This window comes from Ornithorhynchus anatinus, chromosome 8, assembly GCF_004115215.2.
Source record: "Ornithorhynchus anatinus isolate Pmale09 chromosome 8, mOrnAna1.pri.v4, whole genome shotgun sequence".
Classification (NCBI taxonomy): Eukaryota; Metazoa; Chordata; class Mammalia; order Monotremata; family Ornithorhynchidae; genus Ornithorhynchus; species Ornithorhynchus anatinus.
In genome coordinates, this window is record NC_041735.1 from 70,303,471 (window position 1) to 70,326,269 (window position 22,799).

Genomic DNA, 22,799 nt, shown 5'->3' on the forward strand with positions numbered 1-22,799 from the left:
GGGCGGGTCCATGGGTGGGCGGGGCCTGGGAGTGGGTATCTTGGGGTCCCCAGCCCCCCGCGGCGGCCCCACGATGGGCCCCAGCGGCCCCCCGCGTCCCCTCGGCATCACCCGCAAGAACATTCAGAAGTTGGCCGAGTCCCTCAGCAAAGGGCTCAAACACTGTGAGTACCGCTCCGGGCCCCCGAGAACCATTCATGCAATCCATCGTATTTGCTGAGCGCTTACTCTGTGCAGAGCGCTGGACTAAGCGCTTGGAATGGACAGCTGGGCCCCAGAGAGGGACCATCCCTGGCCCACGACGGGCTCACAATCTCAACGGGGGAGACAGACGGCAAAGCAAAACAAGGGCCCATCATCAAGATAAATAGAATCAAGGGGGATGTGCACCTCATTAACAAAATAAATAGGGTAATAAATAATATAGAGAGGTGAGTGAGCAAGGCGCTGAGGGGAGTGTGGGGAGGGTCTCCCAGTGAGGCCTGCTGCAGAGAGCACCGACCCGCTTTCTCATCCTCCCCCGGACACTTCCAGCCGTTCATTCAGATCGTATTTATTGAGCGCTGACTGTGTGCGGAGCACTGGACCGAGCGCTTGGAATGGACAATTGGGCAACAGTTAGGGACCGTCCCTGCCCAACGACGGCTCACAGTCTAAAAGGGGGAGACAGACAACAAAAAAAAACAAGTAGGCAGGCGTCAATACCGTCATTCATTCGTTCAATCGTATTTACCGAGCGCTTACTATGGGCAGAGCACTGGACTGAGCGCTTGGAATGGACAGTTGGGCAACAGAGACCATCCCTGCCCAACGACGGCTCACGGTCTAAATGGGGGAGTCAGTCAACAAAGCAAAACAAAATAAAACAAGACATCATCAAAATAGATAAACAGAATCATAGATTCATTCATTCAATCGCATTTATTGAGTGCTTACTATGTGCAGAGCACTGTACTAAGCGCTTGGAATGGACAATTCGGCAACAGATAGAGACAATCCCTGCCCATCGACGGGCTTACAGTCTAATCGGGGGAGACGGACAGAAACAAGACAGCTTCATCACAATAAATAAAATCAAGGGGATGGACACCTCATTAACAAAATAAATAGGGTAATAAAAATATATAGAAATGAGCACAGTGCTGAGGGGAAGGGAGAGGGGGAGGAGCAGAGGGAAAGGGGGGAAAGGAGGTTTAGCTGAGGGGAGGTGAAGTGGGGGGCAGAGAGGGAGCAGAGGGAAAAGGGGAAATTCAGTCTGGGAAGGCCTCATGGAGGAGGTGAGCTCTCAGTAGGACTTTAAAGAGGGGAAGAGAGTTAGTTTGGAGGAGGTGAGGAGGGAGGGCATTCCAGGACAGCGGGAGGACGTGGCCCAGGGGTCGACGGCGGGATAGGTGAGAACGGGGGACGGTGAGGAGGTGAGCGGTGGCAGAGGAATGAAGTGTACCGGTTGGGATGGAGAAGGAGAGGAGGGAGGTGAGGTAGGAGGGGGCCAGGGGATGGACAGCTTTGAAGACAAGATGAGTGTTTGCTTCATGTGAAGGTTGATAGGCAACCACTGGAGGTTTTTGAGGAGGGGAGTGACGTGCCCAGAGCGTTTCTGTTGAAAGATAATCTGGGCAGCAGAGTGAAGTACAGACTGAAGCGGGGAGAGACAGGAGGAAGGGAGATCAGAGAGGAGGCCGAGGCAATAATCCAGTGGGGATATTCTGAGAGCTTGTACCAGCTAGGTAGCAGTTTGGATGGAGAGGAGAGGCCGGATCTCGGTGATGTTGTGAAGGTGAGACCGGCAGGTTTTAATGACGGATTGGCTGTGTGGGGCGAATGAGAGAGGGGAGTCAAGGATGACACCAAGGTCGCGGGCCTGGGAGACGGGAAGGATGGAAGTGCCGTACACTCCACGGTGACGGGAAAGTCAGGGAGAGGACAGGGTTTGGGAGGGAAGATAAGGACTCAGAGAACGAATCACTTATCTGCTGCATGACTTTAGGCAAGACCCTTCACTTCTCTGGGCCTCAGTTCCCTCATCTATAAAATGGGGATTAAGACTGAGAGCCCCATGTGGGAAAGGGGCTGAGTCCTGCCCGATTATCCTATATCTACCCCACTGGCACATAGTAAGCACTTAACCACTTAACCACACATTATAATTGTTGTTGTTTTTGTTATGTTAGCGCTTAAAAAATAACATCATCATTATTATTATTGTTCGTTCATTCAATCGTATTTATTGAGCACTTACCACTTACTGTGTTCAGAGCACTGTATTAAGTGCTTGGAAAGTCAATTTGGTAACAGAGACAATCCCTTGTTTTTATTATTTTCTTATTGGTGGTATTATTATTCCCCACCTGGCATTCTGAAGGGGACCCAGTGAACAGTCAGTCAGCAACTCAGTCAATCGTATTTATTGAGCACTTACTATGAGCAGAGCACTGTACTAAGCACTTGGGAGAGTACAGTATAACAGGCACATTCCCTGCCCACAACGAGTTTACAGTCTAGATGGGGACCAGGCCTCCAGGGAGGGGGGATGCCGGCAGGAAGATTTCGAAGAGAGGGTTTTCCAGCCCTGTTGAGGGGGTCTCGGACCTTGGAAATGCCAAGGTTTGGCCACAGAGGCAGAAATTCATGGGAACAACAAAAGCCCCCATGGAGTTGCCACCATGAATAAGGCACCTACTTGCAATCAATCATGATTCTATTTATCTATTTTGATGGTATTGATGCCTTCTTGTTTTGTTTTGCTGTCTGTCTCTCCCATTTAATAATGTTGGTATTTGTTAAGTGCTTACTGTGTGCAGAGCACTGTTCTAAGCGCTGGGGTAGATACAGGGTAATCAGGTTGTCCCACATGAGGCTCACAGTCTTCATCCCCATTTTACAGATGAGGTAACTGAGGCACAGAGAAGTTAAGTGACTTGCCCACAGTCACACAGCTGACCAGGGGCAGAGCAGGAATTCGAACCCATGACCTCTGACTCCCTAGCCCGGCTCTTTCCACTGAGCCACGCTGCTTCCCTGACTTTGAGCCCGTTGTTGGGCAGGGATTGTCTCTATCTGTTGCCCAATTTTACATTCCAAGCGCTTAGTACGGTGCTCTGCACATAGTGAGCATTCAATAAATACGATAGAATGAATAAACTCTGGGATAAATACAAAACAAACAGATCGGACACAGTCCCTGTCCCACATGGGGCTCTCGGTCGAACGAGTAGCTATTGAATCCCTATTTTACAGATGAGGAAACTGAGGCATTGCGAAGTTGTCAACTCTGTTATATTGTTAAATTGTACTCTCCCCAATACTTATCAGAGTAAGTGCTCAATAAGCAGCATGGCTTAGTGGTTAGAGCACGGGCCTGAGAGTCAGAAGGACCTGGGTTCTAACCCCGGCTCCACCATTTGTCTGCTGTGTGACCTTGGGCAATTTCCTTCACTTCTCTGTGCCTCATTTCCCTCTCCAGGAAAATGGGGATTGAGACTATGAGCCCCGTGTCGGACAGGGACTGTGTCCAATTCAATTTGTTTGTATCCACCCCAGCGCTTAGTACAATGCCTGCCACACAGTAAGTGCTTAACAAATACCACAATTATTATAATTCATTGTCTCTTGCTCGAAGTTGCATATCAGAAAAGTGGTGGAGCCGGGATTAGAAACCCAGGTGCCCTGACTCCCAGGCTTGGGCTTGTTGGTCTCTAGGGTTTGGTGGGACCCTGCACCCCGGGCACTTTCTGGAGACGTGGGGCGAGCTCTCGGAGCTTGGAGACTGGACTTCCCCCAGGTTGGGGCCGGAACAGCCAGTGTCTGCTCATGAGGTGGTGTGGCCTGGCACAGCGACCACTGATCCAGAGGGTCATGGCTCCACCGGCACTTCGGCCCCTGCCCCAGTGGCCTCCCCCAAAGGCCGGGGTCCTGCTCCGCTGCCCCGTCCCGGGGCAGAAGCTTGGTGGCTACGAGAAAATACGGGGTTCCCCCTCACTCCCAGATAAACAGGGGTAGGGGTGGAGAGGGGCAGGCTGCTCCGTAGGGTGGTCGGTTATGAATTGGCGTCTCTGTGACCTTTCTTGCTTGACTTTAGCGGGCTTTGAAGTTGTAAAGCACTTACTATGTGCCAGGCACTGTACTAAATGCTGGGGTAAATACAAGCTAATCAGGAGAAGCAGCGTGGCTTAGTGGATAGAACATGGGCCTGGGAGTCAGAAGAACGTGGATTCTGAACCCGGGTCTGCCTCGTGCCTGCCATCTGACACTGGGCAAGTCACTTCACCTCTCCGGACTTCGGTTACCTCATCTGTAGAATGGGGATTAAGAGTGTGAGTCCCAAGTGGGACAGGGACTTTGTCCAGCCCAATTAATTTGTATCTGCCCCAGTGCTTTGAACGGTGCTTGGTATATAGTAAGGGCTTAACAAGAACTATAATTATTATTATTATTTAGGTTGGACACTGTCCATGTCCCACGTGGGGCTCACAGTCTTAATTCCCAATGAAAAGATGAGGGAACTGAGACACAGAACTGAAACCCAAGTGATATGACTTGCCCAAGGAGACATAGAGAAGCAGCGTGGCTCAGTGGAAAGAGCACGGGCTTTGGAGTCAGAGGTCATGAGTTTGAATCCCAGCTCTTCCACTTGTCAGCTGTGTGACTGTGGGCAAGTCACTTCACTTCTCTGTGCCTCAGTTACCTCATCTGTAAAATGGGGATTAAGACTGTGTGCCCCACGTGGAACAACCTGATTCCCCTGTGTCTACCCCAGCGCTTAGAACAGTGCTCTGCACATAGTAAGCGCTTAACAAATACCAACATTATTATTATAACAGTCAGGGAATGGAGCAGGAATTAGAACCCAGGTCCTCTGAATCCCAGGCCTGGGCTCTTTCCACTAGGCCACACTGCTTCTCATTCGGCGGCTTCTTTGCGTCTGAGGTAAGGAAGGCCCTAAAGCCTCACCCCTCTCAGAGCAACAGGGAACTTGCCCCGGTGGGGGCCGGTGGCCAAGGGCTGGGGACCAGCAGGGGCGACTACCGTCTGTCCCACTCAGTCGTCCGGTTGGTTTCCCAGTCACCAAGAATGAAGCGGAGAGTCTCATCAAGATGTTCTACAGCCTGGTGGAGGAGACCAGCGAACGTCCGGCCACCGCCGGGCTGGACCGAAATGCGTTCCGAAACATCTTGCACATGAAGTTTGGCATGACGGACGACATGATCATGGACAGGGGTGAGTGACCTGACAGGCCCAGATGGGCGCATCCTCGCACTGAGGTCCCAGTTAGTGGTAGCGATGGGGGCCAGCACTTTTTATGGGGTGGCAAGCAGTGTGCTCGGTGCTGGGGCAGATAGGGGATAATCTGATCAGATCTGGTCGCCGCTCCAGGGGGCTCACAGTCCAACCATCATTATCATCATCATCATCAAGGAATTTATTGAGCACTTACTGTGTGCAGAGCACTGTACTAAGTGCTTGGAAGGTCAGATACAACAGAGTTGGTAGACACATTCCCTGTCTGCAGTGAGTTTACAATCTAGAGGGGGAGACAGTGGGGGTTGTCTCTCTTTATTGCTGTTTATACTTTCCAGACGCTTAGTACAGTGCTCTGCGCACAGTAATACGATTAAATGAATGACAGACTTTAATAACAGACTTTAGAGAAGCAGTGTGGCTCAGTAGAAAGAGCACAGGCTTGGGAATCAGAGGTCATGGGTTCAAATCCCGGCTCTGCCACTTATCAGCTGTATGACTGTGGGCAAGTCACTTAACTTCTCCGTGCCTCAGTTCCCTCATCTGTAAAATGGGGATTAAGACTGTGAGCCTCACGTGGGACAACCCGATGACCCTGTATCTACCCCAGCGCTTAGAACAGTGCTCTGCACATAGTAAGCACTTAACAAATACCAACATTATTAATATAAATAAATTATTTATAGAGAAAGATTGCTGGGGTCTCATCCCCACTTTTCAGTGGGGGACCTACATAGAATAAGTGACTTGCCCAAGGTCATACAGTCACACGGGGAATGAATTAGAACCCAGGGTCTCCTGCCTCTTGACACACCTCACCTCCACACCCTCCCTGACCCCTATTCCTGGCCAGGCCAGTCGAGAGGGACAAAGCTAGTCCGAGAGCACTGAGGAGGGAATATGTTGGGAATGTTCTACCGACTCTGTTACACTGTACTCTCCCAAGTGCTTAGTACAGTGCTCTGCACACAGTAAGCACTCAAAAAATACTGTTGATTGATTGAGTGTGAGAGTTGTACGACAGCAAAGGGTCGATAATGACAACTGAGGAGGTTCATTCAATCGTATTTATTGAGCGCTTACTGTGAGCAGAGGACTGTACTAAGCTCTTGGAATGTACAATTTGGCAACAGATAAAGACCATCCCTTCCCAACAACGGGTTCGCAGTCTAAAAGGGGGAGACAGACAGCAAAACAAAACAAGTAGGTATCAATAGCATCAGTATAAATAAATAGAATTATAGATATATGCACATCATTAATAAAATAAATAGAATAATAAATATGTAGCTATGTGCACAAGTGCTGTGGGGCAGGAAGGGGCATAGAGCAGAAGGAGGGAGCCAGGGCGATGGGGAGGGAGGAGGAGCAGAGGAAAAGGGAGGCTTAGTCTGGGAAGGCCTCCAGGAGGAGGTGGGCTTTCAGTTGGACTCCTGGGCTGGGGAAACCAGAAGTGTTATCGACTGAGAAGGGAAACCTGCAGGGAAGAGGAAGATTGACTTTGTTTCTATTTTCTCTAGACCATAAATCCCTTCTGGGCAGGGGAACATGACCGGTAATGCTGTTATACTGCATTCTCCTAAGTGCTTAGTACAGTGCTCTGCACACAAAAAGAGCTCACTAAATTCAACTGTATTTATTCATTCAATCATTTACTGAGTGCTTACAATATGCAGAGCACTGTACTAAGAGCTTGGGGAAGTATAATACAGCAATAAAGAGTGACAATCCCTCCCCACAATGAGTACATAGTCTAGAGGGGGGGAAGATGGATATCAGTACAACTAAACAGACAATATAAATAAAATTACAGCTATATAAATGTATATATTGAGTACTTACTTTGTGCAGAGCACTGTGCTTGGGAGAGTACACTATAACAATAAGCTGACCTATTCCCTGCCCACAACGAGAAGCAGCATGGAGCATGGGCCTGGGAGTCAGAAAATCATGGGTTTTAATCCCAGCTCTGCCACTTATCTGCTATGTGACCTTGGGTAAGTCACTTCACTTCTCTGGGCCACTGTTACCTCATCTGTAAAATGGGGATTGAGACTGCGAGCCCCATGTGGGACGGGGGCTGCGTCCAATCCCATTTGCTTGTACCCACCCCAGCACTTAGTAAAATGCCTGACACATCATAAGCACTTAACAGTTATTACTGTATCACCGATTGATCGATTGGCCTGATCAATAGCACTTTATATTCCCAGCCAGACAATAACTAGGGAATGGCTTGGCCCTCTTCCTAGAGGAAGAGTCAGTCGTGCCTCGATTTCTCACCCTGGAATGCCAAGGGCCCTTGGATGCCTCCCTCTCCCCGCGCCCTACCCACCAAAGCAGAGCTTTCTGGAACAAACTTCCCAGAGAATTCACTGAGGTTCTGCAGCAGCTTGTGTTGGCAGTGATTACACAGTCAAGAGAAGAGAGAACCCTGTCTTTCCCCAAGACCCAAATGACCTAATAATAATCGTGGTATTTATTAAGCGTTTACTATGTGCCTGGTACTGTAATAAGCGCTAGGGTGGATACAAGCAAATCGGGTTGGACGCAGTTCCTGTCCCATGTGGGGCTCAGAGTCTTAATCCTCATTTTACAGATGAGGCAATTGAGGCACAGAAAAGTGAAGTGACTTGCCCACGGTCACATGTCTGCCCACGAGACATGTGGCGGAGGTGGAATTTGAACCCAAGTCCTTCCGATTTCTAGGCCATGCTACTTCCACGCCTGTCGCTGTGGCTCCCCCCCTCCGCCCCGCCACGGTTTGGGGGAAAGCGTCCACGGACCATTCGGGGTGCTGGGGTGCGATGGTGCGGTGAGACGGTGGGTCTGCACCCAAGAACCCCGGGGCCCTTGACGTCCAGCGCAGGGCGCACGGCAGGACAGGATGGGGACAGCCCGAGTGGGGCAGAGTGATGCGGTACCCACAGCCTTCCCCCTTTCCAGTGTTCCGGGCGTTCGACAAAGACAACGACAGCTCCATCAGCGCGGCCGAGTGGGTGACCGGCCTGTCGGTGTTTCTTCGGGGGACCCTGGAGGAAAAGATGAAATGTAAGTCGCGCCGCTCTTAAGCCAGACCAGCTCCGGGCCCCCCAGCTGGCCTAGCCAGGATTTCTGTTGGACCCCCTGTGCCCCCCGCTGACCTTTCCCATCATCTCCGCTCCCACGGACCCCAGGATGGATGCTTGGGCAGGTCCCAGAAGATCTGGACGGCCCAGGTGAGGAGCAGCCTCGGCCTTCAAGTCCCGGGTCCCATGGCTGTGGGAATCAGGGGAGCTGCATGGTGTAGTAGGGAGTCACAAGGTCATGGGTTAATGTTGGTATTTGTTAAGCGCTTACTATGTGCCGAGCACTGTTCTAAGCGCTGGGGTAGTCATAGGGGAATCAGGTTGTCCCACGTGGGGCTCACAGTCTTAATCCCCATTTTACAGATGAGGGAACTGAGGCACAGAGAAGTTAAGTGACTTGCCCACAGTCACACAGCCGACAAGTGGCAGAGCTGGGATTCGAACTCATGAGCCCTGACTCCAAAGCCCGTGCTCTTTCCACTGAGCCACGCTGCTTCTCCAGCCACGCTGCTGGTTCTAATCCCCTTTCCACCACTTGCCTGCTTTGTGGCCTTGGGTGAGTCACTTTACTTCTCTGGGCCTCATTACCTCATCTGTAAAATGGGGATTGAGGCTATGAGCCCCATTCGGGACAGGGACTGTGTCCAACCCAATTTGCTCATAATAATAATAATGATCATTATAGTATTTATTAAGCCTTGCTATGTGCCAAGCACTGCTTTAAGCGCTGGGGTAGATACAAGGTAATCAGGTTGTCCCACTAGGGACTCACAGTCTTAATCCCCATTTTCCAGATGAGGTAACTGAGGCAGAGAAAAGTTGTTTGCCCACGGTCACACAGCAGACAAGTGGCAGAGCCGGAATTAAAACCCACGTCTTCTGACTCCGAAGCCCAAGCTCTTGCCACTAAGCCACGCTGCTTTTCATAGAAGCAGCCGAGAGGTCGAGGTCGGCAGCAAGATAGGCGAGATTGAGGTACGGTGAGAAGGTTAGCATTACGTCCATATCTGTAATTTACTTGTTTATATTAATGTCTCTCTCTCCCTCTGGACTGTAAGCTCGTCATGGGCAGGGAATGTGTCTGTTATTTGGTTATATTGTACTCTTCCAAGCATTTATCCACCCCAGCGCTTGGTACAGTGCCTGGCACATAGTAAGGGCTTAACAAATACCACAGTTATTATTAGCTGCAGAGTTGTGGGCGAGAGACCCCCCCCCCGGGGTTGGAGTGGGAAGAGGCCCAGAAGGCCCCCTGGCCTGCCCCAGGGAGTAGCGATGACGGTGATATATGCTGAGCGATGACCACTGGGTGCAAGCGCTTAGTACAGTACTTTGCAGAGCCGAAATCAATAGTCTTATCTAGACTAATCACCTTTCAGTTCACTCTAAACCTTTTTGAAGTCAAAAAGTTAGCGCTCGATTAATATGATTAAATGAATGAATGATAAGTGCTAAGGGGCTGGGTCAGGGAATGAGTCAAAGGAGCGAGTCAGGGTGACGCAGAAGGGAATGGGAGAAGGGGCTGGGGAAGTACCTCAGACCCACGAGACACATTCATTTTTTCAAATAGTAATAATAATAATAATTGTGGTATTTTGTTAAGCGCTTACTATGTTCCAGGCACTGTACTAACCACTGGGGTGGATAAGTTCTTGGAAGAATACAATATAACCAAATAACAGACACGTTCCCTGTCCTCGACGAGCTTACAGTGCAGAGGGGGAGACGGACATTAATATAAACAAGTAGATTACGGACACGGACGTAATGCTAACCTTCTCACTGTATCTCGATCTCGTCTATCTTGCTGCTGACCTCTCGCCCACATCCTATCCCTGGCCTCCTCATATCAGACAGATAATTGGTCTCCCCCACTTCAAAACCTTATTGAAGGCCCATCTCCTCCAAGAAGCCTGCCCTGGTTACACCCTCCTCTCTTCTCCCACTCCCTTCTGCGCTGCTCTTACTTGCCCCTTCATTCATCCTCCCTCCCAATCCCCGCAGCCTGTAACTGATTTAGTTATTTACTTATAGCAGCATTGCCCAGTAGAAAGAGCCCGGGTTTAGGAGTCAGGGGTCATGGGTTCTAATCCCTGCTCCGCCACCTCTCAGCTGTGTGACTTTGGGCAAGTCACTTAACTTCTTGGTGCCTCAGTTCCCTCATCTGTAAAATGGGGATTAAGACTGTGAGCTTCACATGGGACAACCTGATCACCTTGTATCTACCCCAGCGCTTAGAACAGTGCTTGGCACATAGTAAGCGCTTAACAAATACCAACATCATTATTATTGTCTGTCTTCCCCTCTAGATTGTGAGCTCGCTGTGGGCAGGAATGTGTCTATCCCAAGCGCTTAGTACAGTATTTTGCACACAGCACTCGATTAATACGATCAAATGAATGAATGATAAGTGCTAAGGGGCTGGGTCAGGGAATGAGTCAAAGGAGCGAGTCAGGGTGACGCAGAAGGGAATGGGAGAAGGGGCAAGGAGATCCCCTGACTCCCAGGTCCAGGCTCTCTCCACTAGGCCGGGCTTCTTCTCCGCTAAGCCCAGCAGCTGCGGGCGTTCCTGAACCGAAATCCCCCCTCGGTCACGTCCTTCCCCTTCACTGTCCAACCAACCCTTGGTGCGGAGCCTCGTCCGGGAAGGTCACGACCGCGCTCCCCAGGGCCAACAGCGGGATTGGGCCCGGTGCCCGCCCTCTGTACCAGCCGGCTCTCCTGCTCTCCACAGACTGCTTTGACGTGTACGACCTCAACAGCGACGGGTACATTTCGCGGGAGGAAATGTTCCACATGCTGAAGAACAGCCTTCTCAAGCAGCCCACTGAGGAAGACCCCGACGAAGGAATTAAGGACTTGGTGGAAATCACACTCAAGAAAATGGTAAGGGGGCCAAAGAGCAACTCTTTCACCTCCCCGCATGGGATCGATTGATCGAGCGAACCATCGGTGGTATTTGAGTGGGCAGGGCACTTTACTTGGTGCCCCTTAAAAGGGGATGTCACCTCAAGGGATGGGAGTTGACTAGCGAACCAGTGGCATTTGAGTCCTTACTGTGTGCAGGAGCACTGTACTGAGTACTTGGTAAAAAGGGGAACTCGCTTCAAGGGAGAGGAGTTAATGTGCAGAACGCTGCATTGAGCATCCAACGAAAGGGGAACCGGTTCATGAAATTGTATATTTTGAGCGCTTACCGTGTGCAAAGCACTGTACTAAGTACTGTTTCACCTCACCTCAAGGGCTTAGGGTTGAATCAACCGGGTGGATCACCAGCAGCCTTTATTGAATGTTGGTCCCTGGTACCAAGTGCTCTGTTCAGCCCAAGCTCCCTGATCCCATCCAGCTTCCAGCCTAGCGACCAGAGAAGGCAGACACACAGAGAGCCAAAGCTGGGGTGGGAACAGGCGAGACCACCACCCTTCTGGGATCTTCCTGGGGGTCCTCAGGGACGATGGGGCCCAGAAGCTGCTTGTGAGTTCCTTGAGGGCAGCAGTCATGTTTACCAACTCTATTATATTGAACTCTCCCAAGTGCTCAGTCCAGTGCACCGCTCTCTGTCAAATCGATACTCCCGATTGATCGGTTGTTTTACAGAGGAGGTGACTGAGACCCAGAGAAGTTAAGTGACTTGCCCAAGGTCACACAGCAAACCCGTGGTGGAGCCAGGATTAGAACCTACATTCTCTGACTCCCTTTCCCAGTCTCTTTCCACTAAGCCACGTCGCTTCCCTGAACTGGAGCCAGCGGCAGGTTCCCTGCAATGGCCTTGCAGGGACTGGAAGCCAGGGCCTGGCCTAGCGGGCCCCGAGGCCCCAGTTAGACTCCCCAGCCAGTGCCTCAGTGAATGGCCCTTCCCTTTGGCTGGTTGAGGAGAACACCCCCTTCACCCCCACCTGCTCGGTCTTCACCGGACCTTCCTCTCCCACCCTGAATGCTGGGGCAACGACTTAGCCTGGGCCTGTTTCTGCTACTCTCTCCCCTTGACCCAGCAGGCGCTCAGTACGCTTGTTACTGGGAAGCAGTGTGGCTCGGTGGAAAGAGCCTGGGCTTCGGAGTCAGAGGTCATTGGTTCGACTCCCGGCTCTGCCACTTGTCAGCTGTGTGACTGTGGGCAAGTCGCTTCACTTCTCTGTGCCTCAGTTACCTCATCTGTAAAATGGGGATTAACTGTGAGCCTCATGTGGGACAACCTGATTACCCTGTATCTACCCCAGCGTTTAGAACAGTGCTCGGCACATAGTAAGCGCTTAACAAATACCAACATTATTATTAGTGCTGCTGATGATAGCTTGTGTTTCTTTCAGTTGGCTGAGGACTTAGCTACGTAACTATAAATTATCTATTTATTTATATTAACATCTGTGTCCCCCCACTAGACTTTATGTTCAATGTGGGCAGGGAATGTAGCTACCAACTCTGCTGAATCGTACTCTCCCAAGCGCCTATTACAATGCCGTGCATCCAGGAAGTGCCCAATAAATATCATCGATGATGACGATGAGGGAAGAGGCAAAGAAGGGAAGGTTCGTTTTCCTTCCTGGTGACTAGAGAAAATAGAAACGTTCTTTTCTTATCACAGCACACCTACCAGTGTAGAAGAGGGTCATGGTTTGCCAGGCCCTGGCTGAGCAAACCTGGCTGCTCAAGCACTCAGTTCCCGTTTTGTCCCGGGCCCTGGCCTTTCTGGGCTTGGGTTCCTGGCGTGGTGCCTCCCCAATCTCCTAAGGCTGTTCTTTCCCCACGCTTGGTGTGGCCCGTGCAAAGATGGTGCTCAGTCAAGACCCAACCTAAAAGCCGCTCTTCCTCCTCTCCCTTCAGGATTACGACCACGACGGCAAACTCTCTTTCGCAGACTTTGATCAGGCTGTGAGAGAAGAGAGTCTCTTGCTGGAAGCATTTGGCCCGTGTTTACCAGACATTAAGGTACAGAGGACTGAACCCCTTTCTCTCTCTCGTTTGTCACTTCCCGGCTTGCCCCAGTTAGCTGAGAGGTTGAAGGAAGGGACTTCTGGGACTGCTGGGACAGGCCCGCTTCTCAGACACCAGGAATGGCACCAGTGGGCCCCGGCTGCTTGCCCACGGCCAGGGTGCTCGCCGTGGACCAGGGCACCCTGTCCGATCAGTGGCCTGGATGCAGAAGGGGGCTGGGAGCTTGGTGAGAGACGGGGAGTGTTGGGGAGTCACAGTGCCAGCGGTTTGGGGGGAGCCGGGGTAGGCGGCGGGGCGGCGGTGACAGGCAGGAAGTGTCTCACTAAAAAGCACGTACCAAAATCTTGTATTTTTCCAAAGGTTCATGGAAACTGTGGGTTTCTAACACTGGCTCTATCTGTCTGTCTCTCATTTTCCAGAGCCGCTTGGTGTTTGAGACTGAGGCATTCGCAGAAACGCCTGACTTCTAGTGAGGGCGGAAGAGTTTTGATCATTAAACATCCTTTTGTGATCCTCCTTATGCCGGGGCAGATTTTTACCGGCTCCTCCAGCGGGTTCACACCCTCCCACCCTGCCCATGGCCCAGAGCGAACTCTGCCCAACAAAGGGAAAGAAGGCAGGCCCTGCCCCTCTCCTTTCCTCCCGCAGTCTTGAATTTCTCACAATCCAAACTGGGCAGCGGGAGGGGAGTGTGCGGCATGAAGTGTGTCTGTGCGCAGTCAGACTGCACAATCGATCCCCGCTCTCTCTGGGCCAGGGGAACGACAGCGGTCCAGGGGTCCGTCCTTCTGTCCAGCCGTTTGGCCCAGTGAAGGTGGCAGGAGGCTGGCGGTCGGGCCTAGATCCTTCTCCTCTGTTTCGGGGGGTGGTCTGGGACCTCGTCTCCCCGGCTCTCGGAAGGCTCTGGCCGAGGGAGGGCGGCCACCTGGTTGTTGAAAGAAAATAAGAGTTGATGTTGTTTCTCAGGCGGCTTCCTTCACCGTAACCCGCACACTCCTGCTGAAACCCATTCTGTCACAGAAAGCTGCCCCGTCTTTTGCCACTGAGACAGTTGGGCTGGATTCGAAGAACCTCTGAGATTTCCTCGTCAGGATTCCTTTCCCCCAGCGAGCGCCCCAGAGGGAACGCGGACGATAGTTTAAACTAAATGCCTAGTTTAAACTAAACTAAATGCCTGGTTGCTCCTGGGAGCCGCCCAAGGCCCGGACACCGATCTGCTTCCTGGCCTGTTCCTGTCGCAAGCCGGTGCAGGATCCCCCTCGGCTCCCGGCCGGCTTGGGCCGACCACGTAGGGGACGGGGAACGGGGTGAGGGGACAGGGTGTGGCCGCATGGCGGGACGCACCTCCCTGAGTTTCTTCTGGATGAGGCCGGCCGAGGTATTGAGCGAGGCATCGCCCAGGTCCAGAGCGGGGAGAGTGGGGAGCAGAGGCCCGATGAGCCGCTCGTTCCTGCCTGGGTCCGGGGGCTCGGCAGCAAGGTCGCCATCCCGGTCTTCCTCTCTCCGTCTCCGCCGTTCCTGCAGCTGGGTGGTCCGGGGCAGGAACCTGTCGATCCCGTTGTCGGGAGGATCGGCCTGCTGCCGCCGTCCCCAGGAGTCGGGTGCTTTCCCCGGGGGTCCCCTCTGCCCGGGATCAGGGCAGGGCCTTTGCCAGCTCTCCCCGGATATGGCTGGGGAGGGTGGGGGGTGGTGATGGGGAGGAGGCCGGAGGGGACGAGGGAACCTCCCAGGGTGGGGTCCACCAAGGGAGCCAGGGGCAGCCGGCCAGGGCCCCGGGCGGTGACCGAGGAGGAGACTTCCTGGGGCTGGGGGCTCGCCCTCCGCTTTCTTCTTTGCCCCAAACAGACTGTTGGCTTTTCAAAAGGGAAAATGGAAAGCAGTCATTTACTCAGAGTAACCGTCAGGAACTTTCACATCGGCAAGGCTAGAAAATGACATTTCAATCCTATTCACATACTGACTCCTACTGGAACAATTTATATTTGGGCAGGGACAGGAAAGCTTGGCAAGGCTTTTTCCTGTGGAGACCCCAGGTTTTGTCCAAATCAAGAAGCATCTCCTGGGATCAGGATATTCATTCATTCATTCATTCAATAGTATTTATTGAGCGCTTACTATGTGCAGAGCACTGTACTAAGCGCTTGGGATGAACAAGTCGGCAACAGATACACAGAAGCAGTGTGGCCTAGTGAGAAGAGCAAGGGCCTGGAAGTCTGAGGGCCTGGGTTCTAGTCTCTGTTCCACCACTTGCCTGCTATATGAACTTAGGTAAGTCACTTCCTTTCTCTGTGCCTATGTTTCCTCATCTGTAAAATGGGGATTCAGTGCCTGCTCTCCCCCCGGGCCTTTAGGCTGTGAGGCAGGGACTGTGAGGCAGGACCTGATTATCTTGAATCAAGCACTTATCCTATCCCATCTCGATCACTCTATCAGCCTCCTTCCGGGCCTCCCGGCCTCCTGTCTCCAACTCCAGTCCACACTTCACTCTGCTGCCCAGACCATTTTTTTTCAAAAACGTTCAGGACATGGTTCCACACTCAAGAACCTCCATTCATTCATTCATTCACTCGTATTTACTGAGTGCTTACTGTGTGTAGAGCACTGTACTAAACGCTTGGGAGAGTACAATACAATAAATAATGAACGGACACACTACCTCCCCACAATGAGCTTACAGTCTAGGCAGGTGGAGACAGACATTAATATAAATTACAGGGATGTACATAAGGGTGGTGGGGCTGGAAGGGGGAAAGAACTAAGGGAGTAAATCAGGGTGATGCAGAAGGGAGTGGGAGAAGAGGAAAGGAGGGCTTAGGCAGGGAAGGCGTCTTGGAGGAGATAATCCTTCAATTCAATAAGGACTTGAAGAGGGGGCGATTAACTGTCGGTCGGATTTGAGGAGGGAGGGTGTTCCAGACAAGAGGCAGGACGGGGGCAAGGGCTTGGCGGCGAGACAGACGAGATGCAGGCACTGTGAGAAGCAATAGAGGAGCGAAGTGTGGGGGCTGGGTTGCAGTAGGAGAGAAGCGAGGTGAGGTAGGAGGGGGCAAGGTGATGGACTGCTTTAAAGCCAATGGTGAGGAGTTTTTGTTTGATGCGGAGGTGGACGGGCAACCACTGGAGTATACTGAGGAGTGGGGAGACATGTCCTGGATGTTTTTGAAGAAAAATGATCCGGGCAGCACAGTGAAGAATGGACTGGAGTGAGGAGAGACAGGAGGCTGGGAGGTCAGAAAGGAGGCTGATGTGGTAATCCAGGCTGGATAGGATAAGTGACTGTATTAACGTGATAGCAGTTTGCATGGAGAGGATTTTAGCGATCTTGTGAAGGTGGGACCGGCAGGATTTAGTGATGGATTGAATATGTGGGTTGAATGAGAGACAAGAGTCAAGGATAACACCAAGGATACGAGCTTGTGACACAGGAAGGATGGTGCTGCCGTCTACAGTGATGGGAAAGTCAGGGGGAGGACAGGGTTTGGGTGGGAAGATAAGGAGTTCTGTTTTGGACACGTTAAGCTTGAGGTGACAGGAGGACGTCCAAGTAGAGATGTCTTGAAGGAGAGAGGAAATGCGAGCCCACAGAGAGGGAGAGAGATCAGGGCTGGGGATGTAGATTTGGGGATCGACCGCATGGAGGTGACCGATGAAGCCGTGTGAGCGAATGAGTTCCCCAAGGCAGTGGGTGGAGATGGAGAAAAGAAGGGTACCTAGCTTGAACCTTGAGGGATTCTGACAGTTAGGGGGTGTAGTTGCCCATCAACCTCCACAGCAAACAGAAACTTCTGACCATTGACTTTAACGCACTCAATCCACTTGCCCCCTCCTGCCTCACCTTGCTGCTCTTACTACACCCCAGCCTGCACATTTGGCTTCTCTAACGCCAACCTATTGTACTTCGATCTCGTCTATTTCGCCACTGACCTCTTGCCCATGTCCTGCCTCTGACCTCGAACGCCCTCCCTCTACGTATCTGACAATTATTCTCCCCACCTCCAAAGCCTTATTGAAGGCACGTCTCCTCCAAGAGGCCTTCCCTGACTAAGCCCTCTCTTCCTTGACTCCCACTCCCTTCTGCGTCGCCCTGACTTGCTCCCTTTATTCAAACCCGTCCCAGCCCCACGGCACTTCTGTTCATAGTCGTAATTTATTTATATTGTCTGTCTCCCCTTCTAGGCTGTAGGCTCGTTGTGGGCAGGGAATATGTCTGTTACATTGTTATACTGTAGTTTCCCAAGTGTTTAGTCCAATGCTCTGCATAAAGGAAGCGGTCAGTAAACACAGCTGACTGATTTCACCTATGCCGGCACTTAGTAGAGTGCCATGTACAGCGTGAGCATCCAATAAATACCACAATTATAGCATTAGTTACTATTGCCGACCCCCAGAGTCCGGCCGTCTGCCGGGATCACCGGCCCCCCAACGATACAACTGGCCCACACGCGCCTAGACCAAACGCACCTCGGTTTCCTGTCGCCCTGGCGATGTATCGCTGCCTGTCTTGCAGTTTCTCTCGGGTCTCTTGGACGGTCTCAAATTCGGGAGCGTAGCACACGTGAAGCAGGCCGCCGAAGAAACTCCGTTCATCCAGCTTTCTCTTGGCTACCCTGCACAGAAGTGCATCTTTACTAAGACGGAAATCCCATTCCACCGAGCTGTGTTCAGGACAGAGCAATCATCGGCCACGTCTAAGTTCAGTCCCCGTTTGGGAAGGGGTCCCGCAGAGAAGGGACAGAAAATGACCTTAACTTCCAAAGTCTTACAGAAATGAATAGAAATGGCACTGAATTCCCAACAGGCTCGAGAAGGGACTAGGAGTCAGAAGACCCAGGTTCTGGCCCCTTCTCCGTCTGGGCCTCGGTTTCCTCTTTCTTTTATGGTATTTCTTAAGCACTTACTACGTCCCAGGCACTGTAGTAAGCACTGGGGTAGGTACGAGCTAATCAGGTTGGACACAGTCATTTCCCACATGGAGCTCACAGGCTTAATCCCCATTTTACAGACGAGGGACTGAGGCACAGAGAAGTTAAGCGACTTGCCCGAGGTCACGCAGCCGACGAGTGGCAGAGCCGGGATCAGAACCTAGGTCCTCCTGCCTCCCAGGCCCGTGCTCTAGCCACTGGGCCACGCTGCTTCGGCCTCCTCTGTGAAATGGGGGATAAGATGCCTGCTCTCCCTCCCTCTCAGGCCGAACCCCACGTGGGTCAGGGACTGTGTCAACCCCCAGCACTGAGCACAGTATTTGGCACAGAGTAAGCACTTACCTACCACTGTCAATCAATACAACAGGTATGGCATTTGTCATAGAAGAAGCAGCGTGGCTCGGTGGAAAGAGCCTGGGCTTCGGAGTCAGAGGTCATGGGTTCGACTCCTGGCTCTGCCACTTGTCAGCTGACTGTGGGCAAGTCACTTAACTTTTCTGGGCCTCACTTACCTCATCTGTAAAATGGGGATTAACTGTGAGCCTCATGTGGGACGACCTGATTACCGTGTATCTCCCCCAGCGCTTAGAACAGTGCTCTGCACATAGTAAGCGCTTAACAAATACCAACATTATAATAGAAGGATGTCCACAGTACCTAGCACTCTGTAACTTCTGAAACTTGATGAGGTAAACTTCAGTGAATTCTTCCGCCGGATACTCATCGAGGGCGTTGTACTGCTCAATGGCCCCATACAGCGCGAAGTGCTCGACCAGCTCCTTCATGACCCCCAAGGCAGGGACGCCCTGGACGAGCAAGTAGCGGGACTCCAGGTTGATCGTGTACACCTGGAGCAAACGGGCGGGGGTGCGTGACGGTCCTGCCTTGCGCCCCACAACCCGCCCCCGCGGAACCTTCCTCCCTGAGCCCCGCTGGGCAGCCTCGTCAGGGCCTCTTCCCGGCCCTCCCCAAATCCGGCCCGTTCCCAGGCGCCACCCACTGCGCTTCCCAGAACCGGGCAAAGACAGAACCGCCTCTGGCAGCTGGAAAGAAGGTTCTGCCGACTCCTCTATCCCCGGGGCGGGACCTCGCTGGAAAACAAATAAAATCTGCCTTCTGCAATTAGCTGCTCGAGGAGAGGGGCATTTCCAAGTCAGAGTGAAGCCACGGACCTGGGACGCCAGGCTTGATTTAGAGTGCTAATTTCCCTTCTGTCTTAGCGGAAGGTTGGAAGGCCCCGGCCAGCGAGAGCGGCCCAGCGCACCCTTGGTGGGAAGAGCCTCAGACCTCACTGCCGCTCCTCAGTGCCCTTTGGAGATGCAGAGAGAATGGGTGCAGGCTCGGTACCTAAACCCTCAGTGGAAAGACCCCGGGCTTTGGAGTCAGAGATCATGGGTTCAAATCCCGACTCGGCCGCTTGTCAGCTGTGTGACTTTGGGCAAGTCACTTAACTTCTCGGTGCCTTAGTTACCTCATCTGTAAAATGAGGATTAAGTCTGTGAGCCCCACGTGGGACAACCTGATCACGCCGTATCTCCCCCAGTGCTTAGAACAGCGCTCGGCACACAGTAAGCGCTTAACAAATACCAACATTATTAAACCAATTGGGGCTCCATTCCTAGAGTCTTCGCCGGCACCATCATCAAAACACGGAACCACTTAGTACAGTGCTCCGGTCACACCGGAAGGTGTTCCACAAGGACGACTGATTGACCATCATCATCCTGCATTTGTGTTCACTGATAGACACGACTGAAAACTTAACCGAATTATTCGGATTCCGCCGCTAGTGTATAATTTGATGCCTCTCTCTCACGATGGAGTATAAGCTCCTCGGGTGCCCTTGTTCTTGTGTCAATCAGTGGTATTTATTCAGCACTTACTGTGTGCGGAGCACTGTTCTAAGCACTTGGGAGAGTATGATATAACAGAATTAGCGAGAACATTTCCTGCCCATAATGAGCTTATGTCCTCAAGTTTACATTCTACTACTCCTCCTGGCTGGAATTTGTCTGTCCCCTCACTAATAATAATAGTAATGATAATGATGGTATTTTTTAAGCACTTACTCTATGCAAAGCACTGTTCTAAGCGCCGGGGGGATACACAAGGTGATCAGGTTGTCCCACGTGGGGCTCACAGTCATCTCCATTTTACAGATGAGGTCACTGAGGCACAGAGAAGTGGCTTGCTGAAAGTCACACAGCTGACAAGCGGTTGGGCTAGGATTTGAACCCGCGACCTCTGACTCCCAAGCTCTTTCCACTGAGCCACGCTGCTTCATATGATAATAATAATGTTGGTATTTGTTAAGCGCTTACTACGTGCCGAGCACTGTTCTAAGCGCTGGGTTAGACACAGGGGAATCAGGTTGTCCCACGTGGGGCTCCCAGTCTTCATCCCCATTTTACAGATGAGGTCACTGAGGCCCAGAGAAGTGAAGTGACTTGCCCACAGTCACACAGCTGACAAGGGGCAGAGCCGGGATTCGAACCCATGATCTCTGACTCCAAAGCCCGGGCTCTTATTTTTGGGTATTTGTTAAGCGCTTACTATGTGCCGAGCACTGTTCTAAGCGCTGGGGGAGACACAGGGGAATCAGGTTGTCCCACGTGGGGCTCCCAGTCTTCATCCCCATTTTCCAGATGAGGTCACTGAGGCCCAGAGAAGTGAAGTGACTTGCCCACAGTCACACAGCTGACAAGGGGCAGAGCCGGGATTCAAACCCATGATCTCTGACTCCCAAGCCCGGGCTCTTGCCACTGAGCCACGCTGCTTCATATATACTTATGTGCTGAGGGGACGGGGTGGGGGGAAACGAATGAAGGGAGCAGGTGCCTGCTGTGAGACCTTGAGCGAGTCATTTCACTTCTCCCAGTAGAGAAGCAGCGTGGCTCAGTGGAAAGAGCACGGGCTTGGGAGTCAGAGGTCATGAGTTCGAATCCCAGCTCCGCCACTTGTCTGCTGTGTGACCTTGGGCAAGTCACTTCACTTCTCTGGGCCTCAGTTCCCTCATCTGTAAAAGGGGGATGAAGACTGGGAGCCCTACGTGGGACAACCTGATTCCCCTGTGTCTACCCCAGCGCTTAGAACAGTGCTCGGCACATAGTAAGCGCTTAACAAATACCAACATTATCAGAAGAGTGCTGGGCACATAGTCAGCGCTTAATGCCATTATTATTTTCTGGGCCTCAGTCGCCTCTACTGTAAAATGGGGATGACAAGTGGGCCGGGCTGCTGAGCCGGTGCCTCCGCCGGCGCTGGGCACAGAGGAAGGGCTCAAGGGAGGGCAGGATGCGGACTGTGGAAGGCGGGCGGCGGTGCGACGGGGGAGCGGGCGGGGCCGCCGCTTTCTCACCTTGACGGCGCGCGGCCTTCGCCCCTCGCGATACTTGGGTCGAGTGTCACAGACGGGCCGCTGGGCGTGGTGGGGGCAGAAGGCTCCCGGCTCCCCCACGCCCGACGCCATCTTGGCCGAAGCCGCCGCCGCCGCCGCCGCCGCCGCCGCCGCCGCGCGCACCGCCCCCCTCCTCCCCGGCTGGCCAATGGGAGGGCGGGAAGGCTCTCCGCGCGAGCACCACCCCCCCTCGGCTGGCCAATGGGAGGGCGGGAGGGTTCGTCGCGCGCGCGCCACCCCCTCCCCGGCTGGCCAATGGGAGGGCGGGAAGGCTCGCCCCGCGCGCGCACCACCCCCCTCCCCGGTTGGCCAATGGGAGGGCGGGAAGGCTCTTCGCGCGCGCACCACCCCCCTCAGCTGGCCAATGGCAGGGCGGGAGGGTTCGCCGCGCGTGCACCTCCCCCTTCCTCCCCAGCTAGCCAATGGGAGGGCGGGAAGGCTCTCCCCGCGCGCGCCACCTCCCCTCCCCGGCTGGCCAATGGGAGGGCGGGAGGGCTCGCCGCGCGCGCACCGTCCCCTCCCTCCCCGGCTGGCCAATGAGAGGGCGGGAAGGCTAGCCCCGCGAGCGCTGCTATTGGCTGGACCGCCCGCGGGGCCGGAGCCGGGCCCGAGGCGGGGAAGGAGGAGGGGCGGTGCCTCTCGCCTCACGCCACTGGGGCCCCGTCTGCCCTGTCAGTCATTCATTCATTCAGTAGTATTTATTGAGCGCTTACTCTGGGCAGAGCACTGTACTAAGCGCTTGGAATGGACAAATCGGTAACACATAGAGACAGTCCCTGCCCATTGACGGGCTGACGGTCTAATCGGGGGAGACAGACAAAAACAATAGCAATAAATAGAATCAAGGGGATGGACAGCTCATTAAAACAATAGCTTTAAATAGAATCAAGGGGATGGACAGCTCATTAACAGAATAAAGAGGGTAATAAAAAATATATACAATTGAAATTCATTCATTCAATAGTAGTAATAATAATAATATTGGTATTTGTTAAGCGCTTACTATGTGCAGAGCGCTAGTTCTAAGCCCTGGGGGAGATCCAGGGTCATCAGGTTGTCCCACCCTGAGGCTCACAGTCTTCATCCCCATTTGACAGATGAGGGAACTGAGGCATAAAGTTAGGTAATAATAATAATGTTGGTATTAAGCACTTATTATGTGCAGAGCACTGTTCTAAGCGCTGGGGGAGATACAGGGTCATCAGGTTGTCCCACGTGGGGTTCACAGTCTTCATCCCCATC

At 52.7% G+C, this 22,799-nt stretch overlaps 2 protein-coding genes across 2 annotated transcripts; one reads left to right on the top strand and one right to left on the bottom strand.

Moving 5' to 3' along the window:
* EFCAB1 (EF-hand calcium binding domain 1) lies at nt 1-13,758 on the top strand. The gene is made up of 6 exons (XM_001520563.5): nt 1-164; nt 5,062-5,217; nt 8,185-8,289; nt 11,041-11,192; nt 13,128-13,232; nt 13,658-13,758. Exons 1-6 carry the CDS (start codon nt 11-13, stop codon nt 13,706-13,708), a joined length of 723 nt encoding a protein of 240 aa, XP_001520613.2. The 5' UTR covers nt 1-10; the 3' UTR covers nt 13,709-13,758.
* Nucleotides 13,568-21,636, bottom strand: RBM48 (RNA binding motif protein 48). Its single transcript, XM_029070592.2, has 5 exons — nt 21,519-21,636; nt 18,818-19,008; nt 17,700-17,845; nt 14,583-15,091; nt 13,568-14,163 (listed from the first exon to the last, which is right to left on the bottom strand). The coding sequence occupies exons 1-5, from the start codon at nt 21,627-21,629 to the stop codon at nt 14,077-14,079; spliced, it is 1,044 nt and encodes a 347-aa protein (XP_028926425.1). The 5' UTR covers nt 21,630-21,636; the 3' UTR covers nt 13,568-14,076.
* Nucleotides 21,637-22,799: the final 1,163 nt, after the last annotated feature.